The sequence below is a fragment of the Hemicordylus capensis genome, chromosome 2, assembly GCF_027244095.1.
Source record: "Hemicordylus capensis ecotype Gifberg chromosome 2, rHemCap1.1.pri, whole genome shotgun sequence".
Lineage (NCBI taxonomy): Eukaryota > Metazoa > Chordata > Lepidosauria > Squamata > Cordylidae > Hemicordylus > Hemicordylus capensis.
In genome coordinates, this window is record NC_069658.1 from 364,815,350 (window position 1) to 364,839,204 (window position 23,855).

The 23,855-nt window shown below is 46.0% G+C and overlaps 1 protein-coding gene across 12 annotated transcripts in view; it reads left to right on the forward strand.

The window, feature by feature from the left end:
* The window catches only part of ABLIM3 (actin binding LIM protein family member 3), a 196,378-nt gene that overhangs the window by 124,753 nt on the left and 47,770 nt on the right, over positions 1 to 23,855 (forward strand). For all 12 annotated transcript variants that reach the window (XM_053297264.1, XM_053297267.1, XM_053297266.1 and 9 more), the window contains exons 4-6: positions 3,826 to 3,938; positions 14,212 to 14,338; positions 17,396 to 17,489. In XM_053297264.1, the coding sequence (XP_053153239.1) occupies positions 3,826 to 3,938; positions 14,212 to 14,338; positions 17,396 to 17,489 (334 nt within the window). The remainder of the gene's footprint in view (positions 1 to 3,825; positions 3,939 to 14,211; positions 14,339 to 17,395; positions 17,490 to 23,855) is intronic.

Below are 23,855 nucleotides of genomic sequence, written 5' to 3' on the forward strand. Positions count from 1 at the left end.
AACAGAGACTTGCTGCTATCCAGGATTTGAAATCTGTGATGCCTAACATCCAGTCTGTAACTTTACCTCTATGTACAGCCTTCCTTTGCTAAAAGCTTAATGGCATGGTGACCTCTTTCACCACCCATTAGAAAGCGATCAGCTGTTCTGATCCTAGACTACAAAATTGTCATTAAGTAAGAGCCCTACCCTATCCAATATGCTTATTCTTCACCATGCTTAACTATTAAACCTATTAAACTGAAATAAATGTAGTTCTCCAAGCAGGTACGTTCCAGAGTATGTTCATACATATCCACAAAAGAGTAGGTACGTTTTTTGTGCAGGTGTGCAGGCCTTTCTCCCCTCTCTGATGGTGTTTTCTTTGCCGTAAGCTATATTCTGGTTTCCCCTCCCTGCAAGTAATGTCTTCAAATATCTGTCTGATTGCTTGTGTATTTATAGACAGGAGAAGTTACTTTGCATTTCATGGCATATGCACAAGGGCATCCTTTTCCCCCTCCAGTGTAATTAATTTGGGACAATCAGTATCACCACTTAGTATCTGCATTCACAAACTTGAATTAGAATCCTCACTCCCCCCCCTTCATATAGATATGGGGGGACCTATTTTTATGCTATTTTTAAAAATCTGATTGTGGGTAGGAAAGAACCGTTAAGGTGTGCTAACCATTGTTAAATTATTCTTAGTTCATATTCCTGAAAACAAATTTGCACTGTAAAATTTCCACAGTTTCTCCCAGAGTGCTTAGAACTTTTGTGTTATGTTCCTGACTTAATCAAATAGGGAGGAAGAATGGGGAACGGGGTGGTGGGGACAGGGAGCAGAGCTACTACTGACAATGTCCGTAGTACTACTGTGATGAGGCAACCATTTGCAGTACTTTCCAACAGGAATTCTGATTCCATCCCTTCCCTCTGCCGCTGATCCCATCCCTTCCCATCCCTTTTCTGATCCTATCCTTTCCCTCTGCAGGCCTCTGTGCCTCCCAGAAATATGTCCTTGAGGGCTACAGATCTTCAGGAACATATTTTTGGGAGGCACAAAGGGCTGCAGAAGGAAGGGAGGATTGACTAAAATTGTCCCTTCTCACTTCATGAACGAAACATTATTTGGTGCACAAAATGTTAGTCTAGTCAGCCAGTGTGTATGTGAGGTTTATATTATATATATCTTCCCTTGGCTGGAAAGGAAGTGGCTTTGCTAGTGTACTTGGACATGAAAACATGCCCTTTGGTAGCCATAGCTAGAATTACAGGGGTCATCACACAACGTTTGTTGCTTCCTCATGTCCTCTTTTATTAAAAGGTGCACAAGAGGAGGCTGAGAAAGATCCTACTTTCTTTCCCACTCAGAACTCAAATATTCACAGCGACTCCTCTTATGCTACAGCTGGCACCCTAGAAGCCCAAAGGATATATGTTTTTACTTGCCCTGGTGTCTGTGTGTATGGGGGTGGGGGTGGTCTCCAAAGGTGTCGTTCATGTTGGTACCTTTGGGTGGGTACATTCTTGCATATTTGCTCTCCTATGTTTGGTTTTGCACACATACAGCTCTGATTGGTGCGCATGCAAATAGCAGTGTTTTTGATTTGTGTTCCTGTTAAACTCCAAAATGGTTAAATACTTCACTTCCATATTGCATCTGAAGGGGGAAAGTAAGCTTATTTATTTCTGAAGCAGACGTTGCTGAATGTTCAAATCAAGAGTTTGTAATTGTAATATTAGATCCTAAGCTATCAGTAGTTTTGTCAATTTATTCAATCCACCAAAAAGATCATGATGGCAATATCTGTACCATCTTCTTGTGGGCCTGGAAATAATTTTTTAGAAGGGGTTGGGAGCTGGGGTGCGGACAAAGCAATGAAACAATCCAGCCAGTGGTTGAAAGAAAAACCAGAAAACAAGATCATGGAGTTGGGGGTTGGGACTGGGACTCTCTGAACTGATGGAGTGTACCTCCTTAGTGGACAGTACCTGGAGCAGGACTTCATCACCACATCTGAGAGCACGTTGAGAAACATATGGGAGGAAGCCCATGCATGCTGTAGTATCATAGGAACATAGGAAGCTGCCATATACTGAGTCAGACCATTGGTCTATCTAGCTCAGTATTGTCTTCACAGTCTGGCAGCGGCTTTTCCAAGGTTGCAGGCAGGAATCTCTTTCAGCCCTATCTTGGAGAAGCCAGGGAGGGAACTTGAAACCTTCTGCTCTTCCCTTCTGCTCTTCTTCATCCCCTGAGGGGAATATCTTGCAGTGCTCACACATCAAGTCTCCCATTCATATGCAACCAGGGCAGACCCTGCTTAGCTATAGGGACAAGTCATGCTTGCTACCACAAGACCAGCTCTCCTCATAATGATACGCACGGACTAGGACTAGCATCCCACCATTACTATGGGTGCCCTCTACGTATTTTAATATAGACAGCACAACAACAGCATAAACCTACCCTCAGTGATGTAGCTAAATAGAAACCCTCTCCCAGAGGGACAAATTAAACATCATTCCAGGCCTGTCTAAACAAGGTGGTTTTCACTAATCTCCAAAAAGATCGGAAGGTAAGAGGGCAGACAGGCTTCCCGGGCGAGGGATCAAATTCTGGGCACCACAACTGTGAAAGCTCTGCCCCGCATACCTACCAGCGCTTCCTCAGATAGAAGAGGAACACAGAGTAGCGCTCCACCTAGCAGGTCTCAGTGGATGGGCAGGATTGTATGGGAGCAGGTGGTCTTTTTAAACATCCCAGAGCCAAACTATTTCAACTGTAAAAGTGATAATGAACACTTTGAATTGGGCTCAGTTCAAGATTAAGAACAGAGCCCTGCCAATGGTCTTTCAAAGCAACTGTTTAGGTGCTTGCTGTCCAATATAGTTAGGATGTTCTTAATAAAAGAATGAGCATTACATTATTTCTCTTTTATTGGAGGGGTTCTCACAATCCATGGGACACTGCTGAACTAGAAAATGGGACATTCCTGAGGCATGCACATTCCTGATTTCTGGTCATAAGAACCCAGAAATGTTCCACGATGTCAGGTTGATACTGCACCAACCTGACATTTACCTGGGATCAGGAATCTAGGATGTGATCTAGGGTTGCTGATCCTGGGTAAATGTCAGTTTGGTGTGGTCCCAACCTGGCATCGCCCAAATTTTCCAGGTTTTTGTGACCGGAAATTGGGAGTGCGTATGCCTTGCTATTAATCTCCCATTTCCTGGTCTGGCAGCATAGGGCTGGTCATAAGAATCCATCCATTAATTTTTTTCAGAATAACACAATGTTCAAAATGGGCATACAAAACAGGAAAGAGTATTGACATAGGAAAATAAAAGTATAAGAAAGTAAAACTAAATCCCTGTACAGCTGCAAGTGCATTCAACAGATAATGATATCAATAGCGTGCATAACATCTTATCCTCTCAATACAGACAGAATGAACTATGTGGGAATGGTCCACATGTGTGTCATCAGGATCCACAGGAAATGCATGTTGCCAGAAAATTCTCTAGTTTCCATTTACCCAAGTCAGACAGCTTTTGATGCATCAATTTTTCCATAAAAACGTAAATCTCCAACTAGCCAGCAACTACAATTTTTAGTTAGCAGCTGCTTAGAATGACAGCTAGCTGCAATTACAGCTTCTGCTACCATAAGCAGAAAAGTCCCTAAATAGAACTGGGATAGCCAAGTCAGGTAATACTGACTGAATTATAGTCAGGGATTGACCGGGACAGTAGGAATTCCTTAGGTGTCTGGAGCCCTACATTGGTTTGAATCCATGTATTTCTGATGTTTTCCTGACGTTTCCTTTATTTCAGGAAGCCATTCCCTATTGGAGACAAAGTTACATTCAGTGGCAAGGACTGTGTTTGCCAAACATGTTCCCATTCGTTGATCAGCAACAAACCCATCAAGATTCATGGACCAAGCCGTAAGTCAAGCAGGTCTCACTTTATTCTTCTCTTTATAGTATCTAGAAAGATAATCCTATGGCTACCTTTAGGAGTAAGCATAGGAACATAGGAAGCTGCCATATACTGAGTCAGACCATTGGTCCATCTAGCTCAGTATTGTCTACACAGACTGGCAGTGGCTTCTCCAAGGTTGCAGGGAAGAATCTCTCTCAGCCCTGTCTTGGAGTTACCAGGGAGGGAACTTGGAACCTTTGCATGCAAGCACACAGATGTTCTCCCCAGAGCGGCCCCATCCCCTTAGGGCAGGGGTGGGGAACCTTGGCCATCCAGCTGTTGTTGAACTACAACTCCCATCATCCCCAGCCAGCTGGGGATGGTGGGAGTTGTAGTTCAGGAACAGCTGGAGGGCCAAGGTTCCCCACCCCTGCCTTAGGGTAATATTTTACAGTGCTCACATGGGAGTAAGCCCCACTGAAAATAGTGGCACTTGCTTTTGATTAAATATGCACAGAATTCCCCTGTTAGATTCTTTTAAAAACATCTCAAAGTTTCTTTCATTGTCTCCTTGGTCATGCTATGTCCCTTCAGGTTAATAATGAACTTGTGTGCAAAAACCCTAAATCTGAGCACCTCACAATATTATTATCCCCTACTACACTTTAAAATGCTGAAATGTGATCATACAGGTGAAACTCGGAAAATTAGAGTTTCGGACCTAGTATCGGACCTCTGAAAAGTATACAGTGTACTGTACTTGATTGACCAGCAAACTCGCCTGACCCGACCCCATAGAGAATCTATGGGGCATTGCCAAGAGAAGGATGAGAGACATGAGACCAAACAATACAGAATTGCTGAAGGCCGCTAATCCTGGTCTTCCATAACACCTCATCAGTGCCACAGGCTGATAGCATCCATGCCACGCCGCATTGAGGCAGTAATTGCTGCAAAAGGGGCCCAAACCAAGTACTGAATACATATGCATGCTTATACTTTTCGGAGGTCCGATATTGTTCTATTCTACAATCCTTGTCTTCTTGGTTCCATGTAATATTCTAATTTTCTGGGATTGTGGATTTGGGGTTTTCATGAGCTGTACGCCATGATCATCACAATTATAACAAATTAAGGCTTGACTTATCTCGCTTTGCATGTAATGCGTCTGTCTCATATACCAGTTTCACCTTTTAATTTGCATTACTGAAATTAATGGACTTTTGCACGATATTCTAATTTTCCGAGTTTCACCTGTATGTATTGAAGGCAGCATGGTACCTGTCTTTTGCCAATGCTAAACTTCTGGAGGGCATGCATACACTGGACCACTCAAAGTGGCTAGGGGGTGACGGCATCACAGTGCCCCCTTTAATGGCTCCTTGGATGGGCCTTCGTCATGCTACAGATGCAGTTATAGCCACTGCTTAAGGTGGTGGGGTAGAGGAGGAAAGCTCATGTTCTGCCAGGTGCTGAAGCAACCTGAGGGACCGTGGGCCTCACCCTTTCCCCTCTCGCTGGCTCGTACCTGGCCTGAAGCAGAGGTGGGCTGGCAGCAGTTCTTTGGCGTTAATGATTGGCCTAGTAAGACACGGCATTCCTTCCACCACTACATGCAGTGCAAGCAAGCAGTGGCCCCTGGAGGCACAGTCCTGCCATTGCTTGCATCGTGGACAAGTTCTCAATGAAAGGCTGCGGGCTGGTGTATATATGTCTGATGACGAGACGTTATTTTCTCTTCTTATTCTGCATCTTTTCATCCAGGCCTTTAACATGAGCGATACTGTGGGCAGGTAGTAATCCCTGCTACTAGAGTGTGCCATTGATGGGTTGGGAGAGAATAGACTCCTTTCTTGCAGCTGCCTCAGTCGCACTGAAGTTGTAGGCTGAGCAGAGGAGCCAGGTGCCTCTGTCCCCCATGAGCTGTGTGATGAAGGGCTGGTCCTCTCATTAGATGCAGTAAGCAGTTACCTCAAATGGCAGACATGAGGGGCAGCAGGTACCACTGCCCGGCCATTGCAGAGGCCACAATTTCTCCTCCCCTCTTCCTTCCCTGACTCAGTGGCATGCTCCACAGGCATCATCCACTGCAGTGGGTCCTCCGTCCCCATACAGACTCCTCTTCCTTCCTGGAGGAGGAGGAGGAGGAGCATGAAGTCAGCAGCAACCCCTCTGCTGCTGCTCCACTGCAGGAGCAGCAGCAGAGGGGAGGATGTTGGCAGGCCCTTGTCCTTACACTGGGCCTGCTTTAAAGCCTGCAGGAGTCAGATTTGGCCCCTACATAATTTGAGAGGGGGGCATGGTATGAGGAACAGAAGCTGTTGGCCACCGCCTTTTGCCACCCTGCACCTCTTTCAAAGTTTTCAAGGGCTGGACCGTTACCTGCAGTCAGGGGAGTCATTACCAGCAGATCTTGGGGTACAAGTCCGCTGCTGTTTAGCATCAAAGTTCTCAGTGAATATGAAAGTAACCCATCACACAAAAGCCAGTTTCCTGCTTTTGCCTGCAAGCGGTTTCTTGGTTGTCCTCAGGGGCGTAACTACCATTAGGCAAGGGGAGGCGGCTGCCTGGGGGCCCCCACGCCTCGAGGGGCCCCCCAGAGGCAAGTCACATGTGAAGTGAGTGTGTGTATCAGCGAGGGGCCCATTTTAAAATTTTGTCTCTGGGCCCACTCCAGCCTCGTTACGCCCCTGGTTGCCCCCCTTGCATCTTAGAAGTGGGCATTGTTTTCTTTGATTTGGTTCTCATTCACTTCCTTAAGGAGGAGGCTTACAATAGCCTTGTAGGGCCAACAATAGCCTTGAGGCAAGTTTTGCAAAGTTTATTGTATTTTTAATACTGGCTGGTCTTGTGTGTGAGAGTTACTAATCTTCAAAACTTAGTACTTTGAGCTCCCTGCCTCTTTAGAGAGGTGGAAGATGACCCAAGAAAACTATCAGGTAAGGCATATGTCTTGCCTAGAATAGGCATATATGCAAGTCTGCTGCCATATTTACTTCATATCCATGTTGCACGCACCAAGGAAACTCATATGTGACTATGCAGGAGCCATGTCACACATGGCTTCAGGACACACACATACACAATTCATTTTGCGCTTCACAATTGAAGTCATGCACATTTCTGTTGATGGGGTGGGTTAATCTGGTGAAGTTCAGATGGAGCTTTCTCCAGCTTGGAGACACAGTAACAGGAAAGGCATGAACCAATACCAAGGATGAGAGGGCCTCTGAACATGTGCAAAGACTTAACAGAAGCAGCAGCACACACATCCTCAAGTCTGCCCTGGGCCCCATAACAAAAGCCACACATCCCCCCACAAATGCCATTAGGTCCAGACCCTGACATTACCTAGGTGCACCCCTGCATGCAGTCTTTAATTAAAGCCTGCAGAGGTTGAGTTGGGAGGTGTTTGCTCCTGATCTGACTCTTGCAGACTGTGAAATCAGCACTGGCTGATGAAAGGAGGCCATCAGCCCCCTTGCCTCCTGGCCCCCCCTTTAAGTCTTCAGTGGGGAGGATGCCCACCCTCTGCTCATCAGTACGTATGTGCATGAACCTGTTTGGAGGCCCTTTTACGGGCTTCTGAACAGATTCGAACACTGTCCGGTTTGAAAGGTTCGGCGACGGGGGTGGCACAACTTTAAGGGTGGGAGAGGGTAAACTTACCCCTCCCTCCACTTTCCCCCCTCCGGAGCCCACTTGAAAACTGGTCCAGCGGGGAGGCAGCATACCTCCCTGTCGCCCGCCCCATCCACTTTTCGGGACGGAAGTAGGCGAAAGTAGATTGCATGCGCACGCGCCCAAAATGCGCATGCACATGCGCACAAGCTACTTCTGCCTACTTCCAGTCTGAAGAGCAGATGAGGCAGCAGGGAGGTACACTGCCGCCCCGCTGGACCAGTTTTCAAGCTAGCTTCGGGCGGGGGGGGTGCACCCTCCCCCGCCCTTAAAGTTGTCCTACCCTGCCGGTTCCGTGCACATCCCTACTCATCAGTCCTGGCAGGCACTTTGCAAGTAACATTCTAAATGGGAGCCTGCCTTAAAGAGACCTTGTAGTGAGCAGTCGACATGCGGATGTGAGCCAGCTGGATGCAATTGCAATGCAGGCCATGCGATCTCAGGCTGGAGGCAACAGATGTTGCTGCTCCCTAGTGTTTACGTGGACACATTGATTGCTAAGAGGAGAACTGTACAATACTCCTCGCTATGATTACAAAACAGTGTTTTCCTGTGACAGCCTGCGCCTGGCCAGGCTGTCGGGAGCTGCCAAGCAAGACCAACACACTGGACACAATTCAGCAGAGAGTTGAGCACTTAAACCTATTGATTTCATTGGTCTTAAGCCAAGATAACACTGTGTTGGATTGTAGCCTGCATGTCTAAAAGTTGCAAAAGCAAAATTCCACTTGCATTTCCAGAGGAACCTGTGTGGAAATGTTGTAGTAAGTTCCATTTGGAAACATGAGTCTTCTGCTCTTATTTTAGATCACTGTTTTAAACATTCAGTTTTGCCATAGATGCAGGAAATAATTAGAAAGTGCTAACAGGAATATCACAGTATTGGCTCATCCACATTTCCAGGAAAGATGAGTGAGGGAGAAATATGCTGTGATCATTTGCTCTGGTGATGTCTTGGGTGGCCACCTTTTGATATCTAAAATATCTATATGTTTTGTGTTCATATCAACTGAAAATCAGGGCATGCTCAGTGTGTGTCTGGTTTGCTGCATCTGCAGACTGAACTCTGGGATAACTGGCTTGCTGTGTTCCACTGATAACCTCCAGAGTCTTAGAAGCATTGGCTAGCACAAATGTTCTTTAGCAGTTATGGAGAGGAAAGAAAAGAGGTATGGAAGTCAGATCACTGGACAGCAAGAAGCATGACTAGAAAAAGAGGTGCCCTGTATATGGAGACAAGTGTGAAGATTCAGGGTAGCATAGTTTTCATGGCTTCTTAATAATTTATACATTATCAGCCTGTCCGTGGAAAGGAGACCACCTTGAGTTGCTGAATGCCATCTATGGCAGAGTTCCTCATGGAACAAGCGTGGCAGTGCCATTTCTCCAAGAGACTGCATTTGTGCTCTTAAAGGAAAAGAGTAGCAAGCATGACTTGTCCCCTTAGCTAAGCAGGGTCTGCCCTGGTTGCATTTGAATGGGAGACTAGAAGTGTGAGCACTGTAAGATATTCTCCTCAGGGAATGGAGCCGCTCTGAGAAGAGCAGAAAGTTTCAAATTCCCTCCCTGGCATCTCCAAGATAGGGCTGAGAGAAATTCCTGCCTGCAACCTTGGAGAAGCCGCTGCCAGTCTGTGAAGACAATACTGAGCTAGATAGACCAATAGTCTGACTCAGTATATAGCAGCTTCCAATGTTCCTATGTTCCTATGACAGATCCAAAGCAGCAGAAATGTGTACTTGGTGACAATACACTCCCCCCCCCCACTAAATTCTGCATTAGGCTAGGAAGTGATTCCACTCAGGCATCCTTCCCTCTTATGGGGCACCTCACTAGATCACACGATGTTATAGAATGTGACAGAATCTTGCCTGGCATTCCAACCACATATTTGGTGCCAGCTTGTCCCTGGAGTTTTGAAACTGATGGCTGCCTTATGGCAGCTCTTCTTTCAGGTTCAAATGCTTCAGAGTTACAAACAATTTCCACCATGAGGTAACGTGAAGCAGCTGCTTTCAGTGGGCATATTTTGAGTGCCATTCATGGAAGATAGACTGATTTGGTGGACTGGAAGACAGACAGATTTGGACCCATGGGGCTCAATCCATTAGGAAGTTCTGTTCATTATTTTCAAAATAGACAGGAGTTGAGCAATAACAGTGCAATTTGTGCAGAGGTTTCAAGTGGGTTGTGCTCCATGTTTAATGAATCAACAGGGGGAACATCATCCATTTGAATATCCTGCCTCAGGAACCAGAATGCCTTGGACTGGCTCGGCCTGTGATATTTGTCAACTGAATAAGCACTAATATTAGTGCCTTCACATGAGGAGCTCCTGTTGCTCTGCTCAGGCTTTTCTTATGAGTTCTGGTTTTCATCATCCCAGGAGAAGATAGATGAATTAAATTAATTTCCCAAAGACCTCTCAGAATTAGACTTGTTAGCCAACAGTTTCTGCTACTGGAATCCCCGAAACAAGATATGATGAATCAAGCCAGCAGCTCAGTCTGCTGATTCAGCACAATGATTCTTATCTCTTTCCTCCCCCTGCTCTGTATTTGTAGGAACTTGTTTAGAGGCTTCTGAGAAACAACAATGCAAAGACCTGCATATGGGGTTTTGCCCCTCTTCTCTCCCCTTGCCATGGTTCACTGACCCAAAGACATATCCTTCCCTGACATTTACTCCCAGTTATACTCCTCTCCTAGCCTGCACATCTCAGGTTACTCGAGGGCACCATATATTATTCATAGCTGGCTGCAAGCAGCATTCAGGATGAGCACAGGCTAAGACAACATCTCTCTGCCTTGCTTTCTGCAGTTTTCCGCCACCTCCTTTAAAGCACCGCTGCCAGTTCTGCTAAAATGGCACCTGGCAATGACTTCAGAAAGTGGTTAGTGTTGGACTCGGACTGGGAAGACTGGGATCAAATCCCCATTCAACCATGAAACTCACTGGGTGACTCTGAGCCAGTCATGTATCTCTCAGCCTAACGTACCTCACAGGGTTGTTGTGAGGATAAAAATAATTATGTACACCACTCTGAGCTCCTTGGAGGAAGAGTGGGATATAAGTGTACGTAAGTAAGTAAGTAAGTAAGTAAGTAAGTAAGTAAGTAAGTAAGTAAATGTGTTGTTAGCAAGCAAAGGCTATGGGGTGAGAATCGTATATACAGTGAAGGCCAGAGGTTTGCCTGTGCTGTCTAACAGTGGCATACCCTGAAAGGATGAGTAGCAAACTTGGGAAAGTGTTGACTGATGAGTTAGGAGCAGGGATGTAGCTAGGAGAGAGGGGGCCTGTGTTCGCCCGTCTCCCTGGCGGTCCCTCAGAGTGAGGGAGATAATGAAGACAATAGGAAGGGGTGGAGATGGGGGGCCCGCTGGAGTGTTGAACCCATCTTCTCAATTATAGCTATGTCCCTGATTAGGAGGAATAAAAGAAAGCCAAGACAAGGGACTTGCACAGATCTTACTATCCCTACATCACTTCTGGGTGTGTCAGGATAAAATGCAGATTTTGCTAACAACTTGCAGGGTTTCGTTTCATTGAGTTTGCTAGTGTTGCCATGAGGGGTGTGAGATGGGAAGACTGGAATGGCCTTCCAATGCAAGAACATTGAGGACCAAAGAAGTTGCCCTTTTTTTCTGTAAATAGTATTTGGGGGTGGGGTGGTGGCAGTTCAGATCGGGACTATACTAGAAGATCAGGCTTGAAGCCCCCTACCCCTCCTGCCCTGGTCCTGATGTATTCCCTCCCCACTCCCCCATGTACCTGCCATTTACAGGGTGGAGGGGGGAAGCAAGCATGTCCAGGGCCCGTGCTGTACTTAAAGCCACATCTACTTTGACCCTTAGTTTTCAAAAAGCAGACTTCTCCATGCACAACTTGAGTCAAAGCGACATCTTCAAAATCTGGAGGATTTTCAGTGCTGAAAGGAGAGAAATAAAGAGCCAGACAAGGTCATTGCTTCTGAGCCCATATGGTTCCTGCCACTGGTCTCAGCAGGCAGCTGGGGAAATGGGAAAGGAAGGGAGGCCAGACATGGTAAATACCTCTGCAGGCCGGACATGGCCAAGACAGGCAGAGGTTAGGGAACAGTTCTTCCTATGCTAGCTTGTCTCCAAAAATGTCCTTCCATGCCTACCATTGCCTATGGGTTCAGTGGGAGACTTCAAGCAGATGGGGGCTGCCAGTAGCATTCAAACCACTGTATCCCCTGTCTTTGATCAGAAGAGCTCAGCAGCACTGCATAAAGTGGTTCATGGCACCCTCAAAATCTGGTGATGTGTAGAAGCTCCACCCACTTGTCTCACCTCTGTTCCTTCATTTTCCTTTGCATGGGAAAGGGAAGGGGAACTGGGCATTTCCTTCATTGCCCAGTTGTCCCAGGGTCTTGGTTAGGTTTTTCAGAGTGAGTGCCTTGTGATCCATACTGAAATTGTCTCTAAGAGCTGAAACCAGAGCTAAAACGACAGCATGCAATTTACCAGGAATAACAGATGAAAATGAGGAGCCAGCTTGATTGCTGCAGTCCTTTGCATAGACATGTTTCATAAGTAGAGCACTTGACAACAGTGAAATATGTAAAAGCAGGTCATGTTCGCAGATGTGACCAAAAGCAGGAAGTCACTCTCCATCCCAGGTTTTCCATTCTCCATGGGCCTGAGTTGCATATTTGCAGTTTTCACTTTGTGTATCTCTGTGTATAAAAATGTATATATATTTAAAGTTTTGGTGAATAGGATTCAAATAACTCAAATGGTTTTTGGAACCATTTTGCACCATTTCCTAAACTTGTTATGCTGCTATGCTTGGCAATGACATTCCTCAAATTAGACTACAGTGGTCCCTCGACTTACGAAGATAATCCGATCCGAACGCACGTTCGTAGGTCGGAATTTTCGTAAGTCGAAAAGCACATCCACGGAGGTCCGGAACACTCGTAAGTCGAGGAAACCGCATCTAAAAATTCGTAGGTCGAGGAAGCCGCATCTAAACTGGCAACGACTTCCGGTATTTTTTGTCGTTCGTATGTCGAAACATTCGGATGTTGAGTGCTTCGTAAGTCGAGGGACCACTGTACATGACTCTACACACCTAATTAGATACACAGACACCCAAGATAGTGACCTATGCAATGAATCTTCTAGTGAACAACTTGAATGCTCCCTTTTCTGCACTCCATGGGCAGCCATGCTACTATGGGGATGATGTGAGCAGCGTCTTCACAGACAGAACAGCTGCTTGCATCTGTAGCAATGTGTAAGCAACATCCACGGAACAAGGATGCTCAAGAGGAAGATTCAAGTTGCTCTCTACAGCACCCATATTATGGCCACCACCATCTTCGATGCCTGTGTATCTGATTGGGTGCGTAGGGAGTAGGGATGTGCACACATTGAGATTTGTGTACAGATTCAACGCACATATTTTACACCTTTAAAAGCGAAGAGAGCAGGTCCTTACCTGTTCCTCCACTGCTCATTCAGTTTCCTGCTGTGGCAGAGTGCCCCCCAGCATCCCTTGGGCAGCGGTGGTGGCATGCACATGGCCGCCACACATGCACGGAGGCTATGTGCATGCCGCCACCATGCCGCCGTCACGCGAGGGCTGCTGTGGAGAGTGCCACTGGCATGTGGAGGCTGCGGGGGGGGGGGTGCATGCTGCCACAGCAGGAAGCTGCGTGGAGAGGTGGAAGTGCAGATAAGGACCTGCTCTCCTCACTCTTAAAGGTGCTGGATTTGTGCTTTAAATCTGTGCACAAATCTCGATTCCTGCACATCCCTAGTAGGGAGCACCTTATGCTCATGCAGATGTACATGCTCCTCCGGATGTACTTGTGTGGAAGGCAGAGTCCCTTTCCTGCTAGACAAATGCCTACTGCTTACCTCAGAACTTGGACAGGACAGGTGTATGACACATAATATTTGGAAGGTCTGAGCCTTCAGCAAACTCAGTACTGACTTGGCACTGGGCCTTCTTTGTGGCTGCCCCAGGGTTTTGGAATATGCTCCCTGCTGAAATAAGAGCATCTCCTTCTCTGTTTGCTTTTAGGAAGACCCTCAAGACACACCCATTTTCTCAAGCTTTTAACTGAAATTAATTTTAAACTGTTTAATTGGTTTTATCTCAAATGCTTGTTTTAACTTTTTATTGTTAAATTGTTTTAATTGTCTTTACTCTGTTTTATGGTTGTGTTTTAAATTGTGTAAATGGCCTAGAGATGCATATATCAAGGCTGTGTGTGTGTGTGTGTGTGTGTGTGTGTGTGTAGATATAGATATAGATATAGATATAGATAGATAGATATAGTAAAGTGTGCCATCGAGTTGGTGTCAATTCCTGGTGCCCACAGAGCCCTGTGGCTTTCTTTTGGTAGAATAAAGGAGGGGTTTACCATTGCCTCCTCTCGTGCAGTATGAAATGATGCCTTTCAGCATCTTCCTATATCGCTGCTGCCCAATATAGGTGTTTCAACTAGTGGGGATTCAAACCAGCAACCTCTGGCTTGCTAGTCAAGCCATTTCCCTGCTGTACCATTAGGTGGCTATCTATCTATCTATCTGTCTACTATTGCTGTGCTGTTAATGTTCTTTGTTCCCCTTGTTCCCCTAGACTGTGCGGGTTGCAAGGAGGAGATCAAGCAAGGCCAGTCCCTCCTGGCCCTAGAGAAACAGTGGCATGTCAGTTGCTTCAAGTGCCAAACCTGCGGAATCATCCTAACTGGAGAATACATTAGCAAGTGAGTGTCTCCTCCTGACTCATGAGGCCTCTCATGTGTCTGCTGCAGGTGGGGTGGATGGAGATTGCTTCAAAGCTAAGCATTTTAGCTGTGCTCTAACGCCAGGCTGCACCACCTAGCATGGCTTTGCACATGGCAAACAAGCAGGGGGAAAGGAAGCACACAAAGGGATTCAAAGTTCCTCTTTCGCATTTCCTGTGTAAGATGTATCAAATAACAAACAAACAAACAAACAAACAAATGTGACAAGGGGAACTTCAGTCTCTTTCTGTGGTGAGACTCTGAGGTCCGTCTGAAATTCATGGATGTCAATGCAGAGAAATTAGGTAGCTGCTTGCCTCTTTCACACGTTATACAGGAAACCTAACAGAGCAGCATAATCCAGTTTGTGTGAAGCTGCTGTAAGATACCTTGGAGCAAGGCCATAATCCCCGGGAACTTTGCCCATCATTCTGTCTTTCAGGATCCTCTGTGAATGTTTGGCTTTCATGGGGTTTTTTTAAAAGTCCCTTCTCTGTCTCTTTTGCTTATGGCGATATGGGAGAAATGTGCAAGCAGTACTCTTCCCAGCTGCTCTGTGAGACGTAAAACCTGTTCTCTCAGTTTCCACTGTCCTGACCAGTGAGTGCAAAGGCACTGGGATGACTGCAAGCACTTGGACGCCAGGCACTTATTTTATTACATTTACTTAATAATGTAAATCATGGCAAACATTCTTTGGGCTTTTGCCCTTTTGCATTGCTTTGCAATGTGTCATCCCCTGTAGCATACCCATGGGCTATCCACCCCCTCCCCCAATTGCTGACTGTGGACTTTGCTGTAGATCAGGGGTGGCCAGTCTGAGGCTTTCTATCTGTTATTGGACTACAGCACCCATCATCCATAAGAACATAAGAACAGCCCTGCTGGATCAGGCCCATGGCCCATCTAGTCCAGCATCCTGTTTCACACAGTGGCCCACCAGATGCCACTGGGTACCTACAGGCAGGAGTTGAGGGCATGCCCTCTCTCCTGCTGTTACTCCCCTGCAACTGGTACTCAGAGGCATCCTGCCTATGAGGCTGAAGGTGGCCTATAGCCCTCAAACTAGTAGCCGTAGAATATAGACCTCTCCTCCATGAAGTTATCCAAACCCCTCTTAAAGCCATCCAAACTAGTAGCCCCCTAGCTGTAGTTTATTGTGGCTGATGATGAGAGTTGTACTCCAACAACAAACTCACAGAGGAGCCTCAGGTTGGCTACCTCTGCTATAGATACAAAGTTCAGTGGGCAATCAAATCATGTTGGTGCTAGAGAGCAACCCTACTTGGTGGAAAGCTAGCAGGTCACCTGTCATTCATCAAGGCACGAGGAAGGTTGCAGGATATGCTGCCTATACTTCCCATAGGCAGATGGATGGAAGTTAACTCGAGTGGTATTACAGAATCCCAGCGCTGGGTGATATTTGAAGCTATATAATAACATTATTGTTTCTTGACAAAGTAACACAAAGACATTACTTTTATTGGGGGTAAAACTATCTTAAACTCGCTTAAGATAATTGTTTGCAAAACTGCCATCAGCACTTGAAAGTCAGTCACTGGGCAGTTTCTGCTAACATCTAATTTAAAAGCCACATTACATTTTTACTGTGCAATTAATTCTTTAATTGCACGATCACAGGGATTAATCAATAAACACTTCTTGCCCTGGAGCAATCCATGGGCGTTAGGTCAAGGGGCCACCTTCTCTGGGTCACCTCATGCAAAATGGAATACTTGCACAGGCGAAAGCAGGCAGAAGTTTCACCTGTGAATGTCTGTACAAGTGCTTCCTTTGATTCCTGGTGTATATGCACTGGATAAGAGGGCAAAAAAACAAAAGAGAAAAAGTCACACAGCAATTCACGCATTAAGCTTTACATGCTCTTTTCCCTGAAACAAATATTAATGGTTGTGCAAAAAATGTAATGTGCAAAGCAGCTTTCCTCAGACTTGCCACTACATGAATGGCATACTGGCTATCTGCCTGCCTGCTTCCTTTTATGCCCCTTACCACCTCCAACACCTCACACTTCTTCCTCTGAATACATCCTCAAATCACACCAACCCAGACCTGGGCCATAAGCCTATTCTGCATTGCGTTGAGCAGAATCCTAGTTTGGTTCTGACTCCTTTAGTGGTCACAGCATTGGACTTCGTTCTTGCTCACCACCCATATTGTGTATTTTGAATTACTCTAACTTAGCTGAGAGCAGATGGTTAGGAAACGGTTTCCTAAAGAGCTCACTCACTGTCCAGCCCTTGAGACAGGCCCTGTTCCCTGAAGAACCACCACTGTCAGGCAGCTGTTCTGCTTCCTGGATAGGCATAAGCAGGCTATGAAGACAGTGGTGAGCAATAGCACTGTAGCTAGAGTGTATCTTTAAACAATGCTACTCCAGTTCAAAATCTAGTTGTCGTCCCACACAGTTAGCCTGCCACCAATAGTGTGACCAGCATCTTGGAATGATTGACGTGGCTGTATAACATAAGGGACCACGAGAGCAGGGAACCTCAAGCTCAGTCCTTGAAACGCTTCTGAGACCAGAACAAATGATGCTGGACCTCTGTGACCAGTGGCTAAGGGATTCTTGCCCTGGGGCATCTCTGATCCTTGAAGTTGACCTGCTTCTGCCTGCAGAACACACCTCATCATCTGTGCCTTTCCCCTGAGCAGAGTGCGAATGAATAGAAAACCAGTGTGGAAGCCCTCCAAAGAGTGTCAAAGTCTCCCTCATGAAGTCCCATGGACTTACTAGGGTTACATGCAGTATAGTCTTGTGCATGCCTAGAAATAGGTTCCACTGTGCCTAATGGGACTTTCCCCCCTAGGAATTGAGTTTAGGATTGCAGCCTTCCTCACTCAGTGCCTGAGCACCAGAACGAGCAGCTAGCAAGCAACTTTCTGCCTTGGTGTCTGTCACTTTAGCATGGGTGATGCTCCAGCATCAAAGAATTGTGTGCTTGAGGAGGGGGATCGCCTTCATTGCCCTATTCCCTTTGCCATGCTGCCTCATAGTCTGCATCTTTCCCACAGGGATGGCATTCCATACTGTGAATCTGACTACCATGCTCAGTTTGGCATTAAGTGTGAGACCTGCAGCCGGTACATCAGTGGCAGGGTCCTGGAGGTGAGTCCCATCTCTGTACTGTAACACCGACTGAAGTATTGTCATGATGTCAAGGAAACATCTAGTGCTCTGATCTCTGACCTCTTGCATTCAGATGAGACACACGATCTTGGAAGTTTCTTTTCTAACCAAGCCAAGATTACAAAGTGCCACTAGAACTTGCGACACTTCCCTTGGCCGACAAAGGGTCCTTGGCTCTCCACAGAGAGTCTTGGTACACATAATGTGTGGTGCACATTATAGACACAATACTTTTGCTTGTCTTTGCTGCAATGAACACAGCTACCCTCTGGAAGCTGGATAAGCTGGATAAGTATGGAATTATATAGCAAGGGGCTACTTGAGTTGGAGAATCAGGCTCTGCAGTTGATTCACTTTGCACCCCAACTTCAATCTTATCCCCACGTACAGCCACTTATATATGTAAAACAGAAATTGTTATATCAATTGTGGGGCAGACAACTGCTTTGTGTGTGTGCGTGTGTGTGTGCATTTGCATGAATGACTATATTAATGTTGCTGCAAATGACCAGGAAAGAGGCACATTGTACTTCACAGTCTGAGTGACAGGAGGAGAATCAACAGCTGTATGTTACAAATGTATAGACAAGCCTGGAGGCTGCTAAATATAGCTGGCTATATATAGTTGGCGTGGGGAGTGCTAAGAATTGGCATGGCTGTGTCTGCATTACAGAGTATGGAATGTGCCCTTGAGTTTATAAGCTGGTCACTTCAGTGGAATCTTGCATGTCGATGCTTCATTGTTGTCACGTGAAAGTGTGTTTCCAGCCCTCATGGTGGCATAGAGAACCTGAAAAGATGTGTGGACTGGAGTTCTGATAAATGTTGGAGGGCTGAGATAGACTTCTGATAAGCTGGTAGTGGAAATCCTCCAGTCCACACAGATTCCACTCCTTTCCAATGGCACACGGTCCCTGCATTTTCCCTCTATACATAATCATGCTGCCAATGAAACCCAACTGTAAGGGCCAAACTGCACATTATGTTAATTTTGTCATTTGAATGGATATGTTTTTTTCCTTCCTAAATAAGAGCAGGGCACGGTGATCTGAATTGGAACTGTAGCATGCAGAGTCCCTGTAGCATCCTTTGTCCCTGCCTCAGTCCCAATTCAGAACTTTATCAAAGTATTAAAGTCCCTCTACCTCTCACACCCTGGTCCTGATCACTGTTCCCCCTAACAGGGATTCCCAGATGTTGCTGAATACAGCTCCCAGAATCCCCAGCTGCAATGGCTTTTGCTTGGAGATTATGGGAGTTGTAGGCAACAACATCTGGGAATCTCTGTTAGAGAGAAAACTGTTCCTGATGTAGATTCCACCACTCTCCCTGGGGCTCCTATTTGCGGGGGGACGACCCAAGCACATATGTTCAAATGATAATATAACATGTAGTTTTAGCTCTGTCTGCAACAAGAACTAGCACAAAAATTTCCAGGTTCTGGAAAGAGCAATTTCCCAATAAAAACAAAGTGTGCAAATTAAACCATTTCAGGAAAATCTCTCCAATTTGCACAGCACAATATTAATTGCCACACAGAAATCCCGAGCTACTGGATATGGCACCAAGCCCATCTCTTTGCATGGAAAGGCTGTGCTGTGCATTGAGTTCATGGAGTGCCTGACCTGTGCTCCCAGTCTGAAAACAAAGGCCCATTTCCTGGTGATCTTTGTTCTTTTCTTCTTACACATTTCTGAATTACTGGGGAGGGGGGGGAGCTACTTTTCTGGCATTTATCTCTTTGACTAGGCATTGGAGCAATAGTGCTGGACTGTATGTCCGCTACCAATCAATTACTTTACCTGCCCTCCAGTGATACTAGCACATTTTAAAGATGCTTTGCTCACTAGATCCACCTGAGAGAATGTTCTGTATCCAGATTCCATCCAGCCTCTGTCTGTTGCTGTGGCAACAAAGCCAGTGCAACTGCTAGCCATGCAGCAGTATGCTAGCAGATGAAAAAGGAGCCACAGTGCTGGACAGCTGTGCCTGCAAAGGGAAGCTTGAGAGCCCAGAGCAAGCATTCCGGCAGCCAGCCCATGGGGGCTTGTAGAATCAGATGCTTTAAGTATGGATGCTCCAGGGAGTTAATGACAGAACTGAAGCTCTATTTTAATAGCAGGTCAGGTCTATTAAAATGGGGTTGGGCTTTCCTTCAAGACGAAACTATGTGGAAGGTCCTGATTACTTTGTCTTCCCTGCACATCTTGAGTTTTTAAAAAACACAATTTGGACTGTATAATGGGGAATTCATTCTTTCTGCTAATGCATGCAGCCATTGAGAACAGGGCTCAACTGGGGCAAGAGCTCATTGGGACTCAGCCCCCCAGTCTCTTTTTAGTACCGCATCAGATTCTTGGAACATGAGTGTCTCTGAGCATGTGTAGTGTGAGTTTCTTTGCTACTGAGCAATTGCAGCCTGCCTCTGTATACTCAGAATTAAGGGCTTCCAAAGCTGATGACATAAATCCCAGAGAGTTTTGAATCTTGGCACCTCTCTTTTTAGAAATTAAGCATTGGCTGGTGGGGGGGGGGAGTTCATCAGTCCCACCACAGATGATCCATTTGGTAGCCTAAAAAAGATTCATGACAGTCCCACCCATGGCTAGGTGCTTGTCAGTTTGATGTCAGGGTTTTCTCTCTCTCTCCAGACCGGCACTGACCATCTGCTTCCAGGCTTTAGTAAAGGCCTGTCTCTAGGGTGAAATTGATATGGACCTGCCATGCATCAAACCATCTGACTGTTGAAAAGCCACACTGAAAGGATCTTAAGACCCACATTATATGAAGCAGCAGCCCTGCAAAGCTAGGCACTTACACATTAACTCAGCTTGTTGGCTGTAACTTGGTTTCCCTTCATTTTCCATCTGTCTGCCCCAGACAGCCAAGCCAACGCATGTGGAGTGACACTGGAAATGTGTTTTAATCATGCTGCTCGACACAAGGAAGGCAGTACTGTCGTGTGTATTGAAGTGTGTTTGGATTCCAAGGACTTGGCCAGTTAAGCTGCATTAGGCATACAACCTCGTGAATGTTGTTACAACTCGGTGACAGAGACTAGCTGATTGTGAGCTTCAGAATGCATTATGATGCATAGAAAACAGATCAAAATATATTTGGAGGGCAATATACTCTAGTGATCTTGGATATGCAATCCAGAGCCAAGATCTTTGGCTAAGACTGTTGACTAAGGGCTGCTTCATTTACAGTAGGAAAGGCAAATTCATGTAACTCAATAGCAGACACTATGGAGATGTGAAAACGCAGGTCAACAGCTTGACTAAGACTGCATATGTGCAAGCAAAAGAAACACATGCGCAGCAGGTACAGTTCCACTTCAGCAGCATGGGTGCTTTCATGAGGGGGGGAGGGATTTTCACCAATCCCCCTTCCTCTGTCCTTAGCCCTCAGGGACATAATTTCAGAAAGCAGAGCACTTCTGGGGGAAGGGAAGATTGGCAAAAGTCTTCCCTCCATGCACAAGTGTTTGCTCTGCTAAAACAGGACTGCAGCGGCTGCACACATGCTTCTTTTGCTTGCATGTGTGCAGCCTGCCTTAGCATGTTTACCAATCCAAACTCGGTTTCAGGCATGTTTACAGATGTGCATCTTTCCTTTGCATCCTATGTTGCTCAAAAAGGAGATACATAGTAGACAAACAGGCATTCATCTTTTCTGTGAATGCCCTGTATCCAAAGCTGTTTGAAGCGGCCTTTCTTCAGCACTCTCCCCCTCAGTTCCTTGAATTGCATCTCCCTGGTCATGGTCTGTGGGATTCCCTCAGCCTGGTGGAAGCTCCTTGTATAAATAACCTTGGTAGGTTTGGGGTGGAAAAAGGTCGGCTGGGCTCTGGGAAGATTCTATTTGTGACTCTTGGTGCAAAGAAGAGAGTTCTGCCTGCTGTGTGATTGAAGGCAGCCAAGCCTCAGGGTGGTCCCGAGATCCTGAGGGCCTCAGATGAGCTGTCTTTTCTTCTGAGAAATGCAAGCACACACACTTTGCAGTTCCTTTGAGTTCGGCCTTGGCCCACAGGCTCAGTCTTGCAGGGTTTTCCTTGCTCATGCTGGGCACTGTTTCCTAGACACTACTAGGCCAGCCAGCTACAGTGACCACAGATCAGACAGGATGGTGGGGATGCCCAGGAGTTTGATGCCTAGGGGAACACTCAGGACTCTGTTTGTCCTGGACAGCAGTAGGCTTCTATCCTCCTTCTTGACAAAGTGTGGCATAAGAGTGCCTTTAACTATCTTTGGCCATCATCAGCCTTTATACGCTTAAGCCTCTGGGTGTCCCAAATGACTTTAAGATGTGCAGCCAGCTATAGATGATTAATGAGTCTTAAAGGAATGACACCCCCTCCCCTCTGAATTATAATAAGTAGCCTCCTCACAGTAGGCAGCATCAAGCTCTCACAATGCCTGTAATTTTAATCAGTACAAAATAAACAAGGCTGTTGTGGTCTGTTCTGTCGGGCGGCTGCATCTCCTTGATGAAACGCCTGCAATAGGGACATGGCTGAGGCCTTATAGGCCAAACCAAAGTTGTTTTGCCAGGTAGCCAAGGCAGAAATGCAGCCCCAAGCTCAGTGAAACTGCAGACCAAATGCCAAAGTTAAGTAAAAAGACTGGATAAAACAAGCTGCATTATGTGGCAAGGATATCCAGTATATATATTTTTCAAAACAATTTAAAACCAGTAACTTCCATATTCAGAGGCAGTGGCTGACATCCTGATTAAATTTACTAGTGGAAGTCCTGTTGAAATGTAGTAGTCCTTTAGACTTCTCCCTGAGTAGTAATATTGAGAAATTTAGTCAGGATGCTAGCCAGTATGACTTTGAATACCTGGTGTGGGAGATATTCAACAAAGGAGGATTAGTACTCACTTGTAAGCTTTATAGAGGCATCTACTATCTCCTGTTGGAAACAGAACATTGGACCAGGTGGGCTCTTGGGGTGATCCAATAGGGCAGTTCTTATTTGGTTCTAAATCAGGACTGCATAAATTTGGCCTTCCCACTGTTGTTGGACTACAACTCCCACCATCCCTCAGGGCTGTCCTTAGACAGCCCTGGTGGGGTGCAGGGTTTGGAACATATCACTCTTATCAAACAATGGTATGAGGTATCTTCTGTGATATTCAGAGATTCTATTTATTTGTTTATTTACTTACTTACTTACTTACATTTTATATCCCGCTCTTCCTCCAAGGAGCCCAGAGCAGTGTACTACATACTTAAGTTTCTCCTCACAACAACCCTGTGAAGTAGGTTAGGCTAAGAGAGAAGTGACTGGCCCAGAGTCACCCAGCAAGTATCATGGCTGAATGGGGATTTGAACTCAGGTCTCCCCGGTCCTAGTCCAGCACTATCCCATACGTTCAAAACATGATAGGGGAAACACCTTTTATATTCTGCACCCTGCAAGGGTGCATTTGAAATTACAAGACTGCTTGGAATTGAAAGAATAAAACAGAAGCCCTGTGCTGCAACCCTGGCTAGCGATGTGCACAAATCAACATTTGTGCACTGATATGAAGGGCCGGCTCGGGCACCTTTAAGAATGAGGAGAGTATGGAACCTGCTGTCCTCACTCTTAAAGGTGCCCAAACGGACCCTCTGAATCAGTGCACGAATCGCGATTTGTGCACATCCCTAACTCTGACCTGTTCATTGCCTACCGTTGCAATAATGCAAGCTGTGACCTGCATATCTGGAACTAAACTCTAGTAATATTCCTAACAGGCAGGACAGAACAATCAGCCATTTATGACTCCGTTGCAGCCAGAAAGCTCAATAGATCTGTGGAGAGGCTGTGTCGTGGTTTGGTATCTGTACCACCAGCCAGCCCCTAAGACTCAGGCTGCATGACTTCAGCCCTCCAACTGTTGTTGAACCGTAATCCTCAGCCACAGTGACCCATAGTCAAGGATGATGGGAGTTGTAGTCCACCATCTGTAGGAGGGCCGAAGTTGTGCAGCCCTGCCCTAAGTCCATCTGCAGCTCCTTTTGCCTCCTTCCTCTGGAGTGAAGAGCCTAGAAGATGCCGTCACCATCTGCCAGGGTCCCAAAGTGACTATCTCCCACATGTGTACCTCTAATTATATTGTACTTCTTTTAATTATAAGCTGCTTGGGAGCCAGTCTTGGCTGAAAGGGGAATTTAAAACAATAATAATACTGGTCTTATTACCTAACATTTTGCTGCTTTTTCTGCAAGAAGCTTCATGTGGTGTACTTGAAGTGATCCCATTTTACCCCCAGTCCCTTAATCTTAGATTTGATTGGCACACACATGCCCCAGAGCAGGCTCCTATCAACCAGAAAAACCAGAGCATGCCTTCAAGA